This window comes from Eriocheir sinensis, chromosome 17, assembly GCF_024679095.1.
Source record: "Eriocheir sinensis breed Jianghai 21 chromosome 17, ASM2467909v1, whole genome shotgun sequence".
Classification (NCBI taxonomy): Eukaryota; Metazoa; Arthropoda; class Malacostraca; order Decapoda; family Varunidae; genus Eriocheir; species Eriocheir sinensis.
Genome location: NC_066525.1, coordinates 11,449,801 through 11,459,184, shown reverse-complemented (window position 1 = coordinate 11,459,184; position 9,384 = coordinate 11,449,801). Strand labels below are relative to the sequence as shown.

Below are 9,384 nucleotides of genomic sequence, written 5' to 3'. Positions count from 1 at the left end.
TTTAGACACTTAACTCTAGCAAAAAGACACTAATAATTAAACCTTTCAACGGTAACTATAAACAAATGTAGTTATTGGAGTGGAGGAGAGAGTTTGGGGGTCAGAAATCGGAAAACATAAGAGGCTAAGTACGACAATCTGGCATCGTTGCCTCCACCCCACCCTCCCAGCCCTTTTCCTCCTTCATTTTCTCCCCCTTCTCCTCTGTCCTTGAGTGACAAAAGCGAGAGGCCCTTCTTCTTAAAAACTAGACTTTTGGTTCCTTTCATCGGCCTAAGAGACTTTTTTAACTTGCCTGTTTGTGGTGGCGCCTCACATTTGTTGGCACGTGGAACTGTTATAGTCCCAACTAAAAAGTTATTTTGGTGTATATACATCTATCTTCATGTCTGTGTCATTTGACAGTTCGTTTAATGTAACTCGTGATATCATAATGTAAGTTTTTTTTAAGTGTGTGTGTGTGTGTGTGTGTGTGTGTGTGTGTGTGTGTGTGTGTGTGTGTGTGTGTGTGTGTGTGTGTACATATATATATATATATATATATATATATATATATATATATATATATATATATATATATATATAGAGATATACACACACACACACACACACACACACACACACACACACACACACACACATGCACGCACAGAGATAATGTATTGAAAAATTGTTAGTATTAAAAGTTAGTTCGTCGGGGACCTTGTATCCATGGTACGTGATTGAGGAAGTGCTTGACCTATAGGTGAGGTTAGATAAGTAACAAGGAAAACGAGGTCATGCATGCCAACATTAAATCAGTGATATCATATTATCTCTTTATCGTCTTTTCGTTATCTTAACACTCAAGAAATTCAGTTTCAAGAAATCAGTTAATCCATGCCAACAGATAATATTAAACATCATGAAGTCATTCTACTCTACTTACTTGATCCATCCCGTTTCAGTCCCTTTTTTTTTCTTATTAATTACAACATGTGAACACAGCACCTGGCGGCCAGAAAGACGGCATAAGAAACTTGCCAACATCGTGGACTTTCGAAGGTGTTGGGCTGTTTGGAGAGTGGGACGACCTTGGCGTCTTATCTGTCGAGACATTTCCAATTTGAGTGGAGCCGGTCAATATGATATCACTATTCTGAAGTGGTATTGTCAGATAGTGTGTAAATCTTTCATAAAGTTCTTCGTACAATAACTATAGTTCAGTTACCATAAATGCAGTTTTGATCAGTAAAATCAATGGAATATGTACGTTGAAAATTATAGGAGTTGAAATTGGACATAAGATGCCGCGCACCTTTCAGGGTCAAGGAATTTCAGGTAACCGTCCCTTGCCCCTACACCCAGGGAAGCCGTGTAGCAGGTCCATCGTGGAGGCCGTTTGAACCGGTTTACTGGGCAGCTGTTTATGCGTGGTCAGGCCTGGAAGTCGCTCTCACTCCTCAGAGCTAACTGACGCACAGTGCATCTCGGAAGGTAGGGCGAACACCCATCTTTCTTCCATACTGCTGAGGCTATTCGTGAAGCAACTAGCGGTGTGTGTGTGTGTGTGTGTGTGTGTGTACGTGCGTGCGTGCGTGTGTGTGTGTGTGTGTATGTGTGCTTGTGCGTGTGTGTAGTTCACCCACAGCCTGATCACGAGCTGGACTCGCAATCGCCAGCAAGTAGCCTCCCGACAAGAGCAAGGCATATTATAGTCGATCTCTGGGTACTGCCGGGACCTTCGCACACCATACACCCCATGCCCCTTGCTCAATTGGGGACAGTAACTGATCCTTGTCAGTGGAAAACCCCGGCCTGAGCGGAGCTCGAACCTTCACCTGCCAGGCCGCGAAGCGTGGTAGCGCAGAGCTTCTAACCACTGAGCTACGGAGCGGTGTGTGTGTGTGTGTGTGTGTGTGTGTGTGTGTGTGTGTGTGTGTGTGTAAAGGAGAAAATTTGCAATTTGCATTTCATGTTTGTAATTATTTGTGATTTTTGTGTGCTAAATTTACACACGCTACACCCACCCCCCACACACCGCTCTGGTAGCTCAGTGGACTAAGGCTCAGTCCTGTCAGTCTGTGGCTTGGCAGGCTGAAGTTTGAGACTCGCTGAAGCCGAAAGACTTCCGTTGACAAGCAGAGGCCACGATTCCAGCTTGAGAAAAGGGGAGGAGTCAGTAGATCGGCTAAGAAACTCCGAAGGCTGTTCCCGGCTGGCGATCATGGGCCCAACACGTGATGAAGCCATGGTTAATTAATCCCCCACCCCCCTCACACACACACACACACACACACACCTCCGTGGCGTAGTAGGTAAGGTTGTCTGTCTGTGACCGGAGCAGAGGTAGGCTGAGGTAGCTTCGAGCCTTCGGCTGGCTTTACACGAACGGTATTTTTCCGTGTGGGAAAAACCTGCGGTTTAGAAATACATGAACTCAATTAGATCGTTCACTCGGTGCCCTGCGCTAAGATTCACCTGCGGTAGAGATTCACCCGCCGTAAGCATCGCTAAATTGTTCAGCGGCGAACGTTCTAGAATACTGTATAAGTCTATGGAGCACTTCAAACGGACTGTTTTTTCCCGTACGGCAGTCATGGTTCATCATTGACAGAGGCAAGGTGATGTCCTTGATGAGCGTTATGCGCAAGTCACCGTTTTTTTTCGTTCTATTCAGTGTTACTGGTGAACAGTTCAACGTTCGTGTGAATATAGCCTATGCCTTCTAGACCCTACCGCAAAGGAGCTGCCTTGTACAGACCTACCGGCCTCTTGCAGACTCCTACGTTATTATATTCTTATGTTCTTATGTTCATTCATCATCTGACTTTATCTAGCGTTAGTTAGGCCACATTTAGATTATGCTGTCCAGTTTTGGTGCCCACACTACAGAATGGACATCAACTTGCTAGAATCAGTTCAGAGGTGGATGACCAAGATGATTCAGGGGCTGAGGAACCTCCTATATCAAAATAGGCTGAAACATCTAAACTTACATTCACTAGAAAAACGAAGAGTGCGGGGAGATCTGATAGAAGTATTCAAATGGGTCAAGGGTTACAACAAAGGCGATATAAGTAAAGTACTGAGAATTAGCCAGCAGGATAGAACTCGCAGTAATGGATTTAAATTAGAAAAGTAAAGATTTAAGATAGATATAGGCAAGCATTGGTTTAGTAATAGGGTGGTGGGGGAATGGAATAGACTCAGCAATCACATAGTTAGTGCAGGGACGATAGCTTGTTTTAAGAGTAGACTGGATAGCTACATGGACGAGGATGACAGGTGGCAGTGAGGTGTGGGTGCAGTAAGGAGACAGGGTACTGGAGCGTACGCCCGTACCGAAGGTAAACGAGGATCAAGCCTCTACCTGTAATCCCTGAAACTACACCTCACCCATCGTGAGTAGTGGGGGGGATTCTGAAGCTGCCCTGTGTAGGCCACCCGACCTCTTGCAGTTTCTCTATGTTCTTATGTATTCTAATGTACGGTAAAAAGAAACGCTCATGTGAAGTGAGGAGGATGGTGGTGTGTGAGGTTCCAGCTTCACCGATAAATCGATCGTTATGAAGCTGTAACTCGTTAAGAATCGTTATGAAACGCCAATCTCTTTCCGTGAGCGTTTTGCTGGCGATCATGAGTCCATTATGTGATCACACACACACACACACACACACACACACATATTTATTATAGATATAAAAATACTTCCATGTAAGTCGTGTTTCTTTATTGCAGAACAAACAGGGATGCCTAGAAGTATGACCCGTGAGGCAGTGAAGGGCGGCGCCACCGGCTCGGGCACGTTTTCCTCTACCTTGACGAAGGTGGCGGCCGCGGCAACCCTTGGGCCGCTCCTCCTTCTGGCCCTCACCACTGTCCTCATGGAGTGAGTCACCACATACATTTGATTCGGTGAACTAACTCGCACATTTTTTTATATTAGAGACATTACAGTAAGGAAACCTTCCACATATCATTATATTTTTTTTATCATTTTAGGACATTGCTATAATGCAGAGTTGATATATAAGTATATGCGTTTTTCATAACATTACCATGCCTCTATAGCTTTTTTCTTCTATGAATACATCAGATAATGCTTTTTTAAGAGGGACTCATTTGTGCGTTTTTATTGGGATTTGCCCTCATTATAATGCACTCAGATTACAGGCGCATGTTTTAAGAATACAAACACAAGATTCTCACTTACGATACAATGGCCGGTATTAAGAGACCCTGAATTCAAGAACAAAAATCCTTTGAGTGCTAAGTTTTTTTTCCAGAGGTCACATTCCCTGAGGGGGACATGCTTCACATCTATGTCTTCCCTTACAGACCCCTGCAGCATGCGTGGGGGACGTCGGGTAGCTTCTGGCAAAAGCAGTTCGACAAGGTGCTCGTCGCTGTGGATCACGACTTCTTAAAACTCTTTGTCTTTGGTAAGAATGCAAGGGCACCATAGTTTCTTACCAGCTACAATTTCCGACATTAAAGAGTCTTAAGTTGACGGTGAATCCGTATTATCCTTCAAATGATTCTCAGCAACAATTAAATATGAAGACTACGATTAGTAATGCAGTGGATAATTATTTTTACGCCAGGGAGATACATTAAAAATATAAAGGTATGTTTGGTGACTTTAATGCTTTTTAATATTTGAGCGTGATTATAGCTCCGACTGGTTACGTAATTCTTATTCTGTACATAAGAGTGTGTGTGTGTGTGTGTGTGTGTGTGTGTGTGTCTGTGTGTGTGTGTGTGTGTGTGTGTATATATATATATATATATTTATATATATATATATATATATATATATATATGTATATATATATATATATATATATATATATATATATATATATATATATATATATATATATATATATATATATATATATATATATATATATATATATATATATATATATATATATATATATATATATATATATATATATATATATATATATATATATATATATATATATATATATATATATATATATATATATATATATATATATATATATATATATATATATATATATATATATATATATATATATATATATATATATATATATATATATATATATATGTATATATATATATATATATATATACATATATATATATATATATATATATATATATATATATACATATATATATATATATATATATATATATAGATATATATATGTATATATATATATATATATATATACATATATATATATATATATATATATATATATATATATACATATATATATATATATATATATATATATATATATATATGTATATATATATATATATATATATATATATATATATATATATATATATATATATATATATATATATATATATATATATATATATATATATATATATATATATATATATATATATATATATATATATATATATATATATATATATATATATATATATATATATATATATATATATATATATATATATATATATATATATATATATATATATATATATATATATATATATATATATATATATATATATATATATATATATATATATATATATATATATATATATATATATATATATATATATATATATATATATATATATATATATATATATATATATATATATATATATATATATATATATATATATATATATATATATATATATATATATATATATATATATATATATATATATATATATATATATATCTATATATATATATATATATATATATATATATATATATATATGTATGCATAAAATACTTGCTTGTGTCACTAAACGGCTGGTGTCGACCAACATGCCCAATCAAGAAAGCCTGCCGGCGCTATTGGCCGAACGTAAAAAAAATATAAAAACGTGTACCATGAACTTAGATTAATAAATTGGACACGGAACAAAACTGGTACAGGCACGGCTGGTCATGGCAATTTGAGGAGTTAAATAATTGAACGCCTTCTGAAAACATTATTTGTACAGTCACGATTGGTTTATTTTGATCTACTGAGTGAAATAATCAGACACGGGCTAACAGCATTACTGGTACAGGCACGGCGGGTCTTGGCTACGTCACGTACTGGCTGCCTGGCGCCTTTTTCATTTTGCTGGACCTGGTGGTGTGGCCCGAGGCTTTGAGGCAGTACAAGGTGCAGCCAGGCACTAATGAGCCGGTGTCCAACAGGGCCCTCATTAAGGTAAACCATTGCATGTTGTTCCGAAAGAATGTGAGTAACAGTTGCTAATGAATGATCTTGGTAAGGCATGGACTGTCATAGCTTACTTATGCAGTTGTTGAGTTAGTCAAGCTACCAGTTCAAAATATTGCAAATGGGAAAATAATGAATGATTATATTCATCAGCTTCCCAACAAAGCCACTCGAATGGTTTTAATCAACACGCTATTTGAGTGTATTGAATAAGTTTGAGAATTTTGTTTCCTATCTTGTGTTTTGGTTATAGGCCATCCTGGTGGTGAACTTCAACCACGTCGTGCTGGCTCTGCCCTTCCTCTGGGGCTGCTACCAGTTGATGGTGCTGCGCGGTGCGGACCTGACGCCCGTCCTGCCCTCACTGCCTCGAGTGGTCTTTGATATCCTGGTCTCACTGCTGCTGAAGGAATTTGTATTTTATTACTTACACAGGTACAACTGTAGATGCCCTGGTAGAGTTTTTGTATTGATGCAGGACAAACTTTCTTTTCTCATAGTTTTACTGGTTTATTGTTTTCAATGTATTTATTTTCCTGTTTATTAATTCTCATTTTCACTGTCTTATAATAATAATAATAATAATAATAATAATAATAATAATAATAATAATAATAATAATAATAATAATAATAATAATATTAAATAGCAAGTTGCCTTAGCAAATATCTGCTCCCTCCTCCTAGGCTGGGCCACCACCGCCACCTTTACAAGTACATCCACAAGATCCACCACGAATGGCAGAGTCCCGTGTCGGTGATGGCTGACTACGGGCACCCGCTCGAGCACATTTTCATCAACATGTTCCCTGTCTATCTGGGTCCTCTGCTCCTCGGCTCCCACCTCGCCACCGTCTGGCTCCTCGTTGCCATAGCGTCCACGGGCACCATCATAAACCATTGTGGATACCACCTGCCCTTCTTCCCCTCGCCCGAGTTCCACGACTATCACCACCTCAAGTAAGTCAGCACGTCACTTTTTTTTTCCTTCAGTTCTCTTATGAATTTTTTTTCTCCGTAGCTCACCCAAGAACAAGATTAAAGTAATTTTATTATATAGAATTGTAGATATTTTTTTAGGTTCATTATTAACCATCAACTTTGATAAGTTTTCAGGCTGCCCTTAGTTTTTCTCAAGTTCTAACCTATGATCACTTTTTCTCTATGTAACTAATCCAAAAACAATATTCCAATGTTAAATGTACTGATACATGGAACTATATATGTATGTTTATTGTAGTATTGTAGAAACCATTAGACTGTTACTTTAAAAAGGTACGTCCTAACTACTAATAGTATCATGAGCTCAAATTTAGTGAGGGCTGCGAACCGTACTTCAGCACCCCATTCGTACCATTATCTCTCTCTTCTGGTTACTCTCTCCCTCTGTAGGCCTCCCAAGAACAAGACTGTAATGTTTGATCTACTTATATGTAGAACTGTAGATAACTTTAGTTAGCAAAGTACACAATATTTTTCTTATTGAAATAGTTAAAGAACAGGTTTCATTGAGTGGACAATATTATAGTTGCAGAATAGTGAATACTATTTACTCGGTACTAACAAAAAAGCTATTATTACAATTAACATGACCTTGAACTCAGATTTACTGAGTGCTACGGCAACTTGGGGCTCCTGGACTACCTTCACGGGACTGATCGTAAGTTCCGTCAGTCCTCTTACTACCTGAGGCATCGGACTCTGTATGGTCTTAAGCCCCTCACGCAGACCTTCCCCGTGGACAAAAGTACAACTCCCAGCGGTGTCTCCAAGAAAGCAACCTAACATTAAGTTAATAGCCGACTACACAGCTATGGATCCTGTCTACGAATATTTGTTATTTGTTGAACTGATTCTCAAAAAAATATATTATAGGTTGTTAGTGTGTATGAATACCTTGAGGTAAGAACGGGAAGATGTATGAATAAAGGATTAACACTGAAAATGATTGTGGAAAGATGTATTCTGACAAATTTAAAATTCATACCTGTAAACAGACACACACACACACACACACACACACACACACACACACACACACACACACACACACACACACACACACACACACACACACACACACACACACACACACTCACGCACGCACACATTCATTTATCTATCGGTCTATTGATATCTATCTAAATACATTTATATCTAGCTATCTATATCTAAATAGACAGATATAGATAAATAGATAGATAGATAGATAGATCTACATACTGCCGTCGTTTAAAGTTCATGATACAGTAACGTTACTTACATGCCTCGATAAATGGGTCAACTTTCATCGATTTTTATATTTTATATTTTATTTATATATCTATTTCAGTTTTAATTACTTGTTGCGTTTATCGTATTTGATATTTATTCATCACACCGAACTCAAACATATTTTGTTGGTCACACAGTTTGAGCGGATATTAATCGGCTAAGGGTAACTTTGAAAATGGCTGTTGATAATGACGAGTGCAATGAGCATCACGAAATATATATATATATATATATATATATATATATATATATATATATATATATATATATATATATATATATATATATATATATATATATATATATATATATATATATATATATATATATATATATGCATGATAAAAAGTGTTGTCTTATAGTTTCAAAAGATGAGAATCACATATGTGTCGAGGATTCTGTTGTGCCATCCCCTTCCCCTCCTCTTCAGCCTCAAACTCTGACTATTTATCTTTGCCTTCTTCTTCCCATTTATTCTCTCAAAATTCTTCCTCTTCATTTCTATATCTCTCCTCCCCTTCTCGTCCTCGTCCTCTTTCTCGTCCTCGTCCTCGCCCTCGTCCTCTTTCTCGTCCTCGTCCTCCTCTTTCTCCTCGTCCTCCTCTTCCTCCTCGTCCTCTTCCTCCTCCTCATTATCATCCTTCTCCTCCTCCTCTCCTCCTTCTCTTCCTCTCCTTCTTCTCTCCTCCTCCTCTCCTCCTCCTCCTCCTCCTCCTTGATACTGATATGCTATATCATCCAACAGTATATTTTTTCTTGTCATTAACCATAACATCACCCACACCACCACCATTCACCACCACCACCACCATTCACCACCACCACCGCCACCGCCGCCATCAACAGAGAAACAAGAAAAATCTGAGAAACAAAACGTCTCTCGCCTTTAACTCCAC

General features: G+C 37.5%; 1 protein-coding gene across 4 annotated transcripts in view; it reads left to right on the top strand.

Annotated features, from left to right (window-relative positions):
* Positions 1 to 8,159, top strand: part of LOC126999949 (fatty acid hydroxylase domain-containing protein 2-like) — a 23,795-nt gene extending 15,636 nt beyond the window's left edge. The window contains exons 1-7 of one of the 4 annotated variants that reach the window (XM_050863131.1): positions 1,331 to 1,476; positions 3,721 to 3,871; positions 4,321 to 4,424; positions 6,058 to 6,203; positions 6,469 to 6,650; positions 6,902 to 7,174; positions 7,819 to 8,159. In XM_050863131.1, the coding sequence (XP_050719088.1) occupies positions 3,732 to 3,871; positions 4,321 to 4,424; positions 6,058 to 6,203; positions 6,469 to 6,650; positions 6,902 to 7,174; positions 7,819 to 7,999 (1,026 nt within the window). In that variant the 5' untranslated portion in view covers positions 1,331 to 1,476; positions 3,721 to 3,731 and the 3' untranslated portion in view covers positions 8,000 to 8,159. Of the gene's footprint in view, positions 1 to 1,330; positions 1,477 to 1,513; positions 1,536 to 2,306; positions 2,329 to 3,720; positions 3,872 to 4,320; positions 4,425 to 6,057; positions 6,204 to 6,468; positions 6,651 to 6,901; positions 7,175 to 7,818 lie in introns of those variants that run through there. The other 3 variants (XM_050863133.1, XM_050863134.1, XM_050863132.1) reach the window with 3 other exon arrangements.
* The last annotated feature ends 1,225 nt before the right edge of the window (positions 8,160 to 9,384 follow it).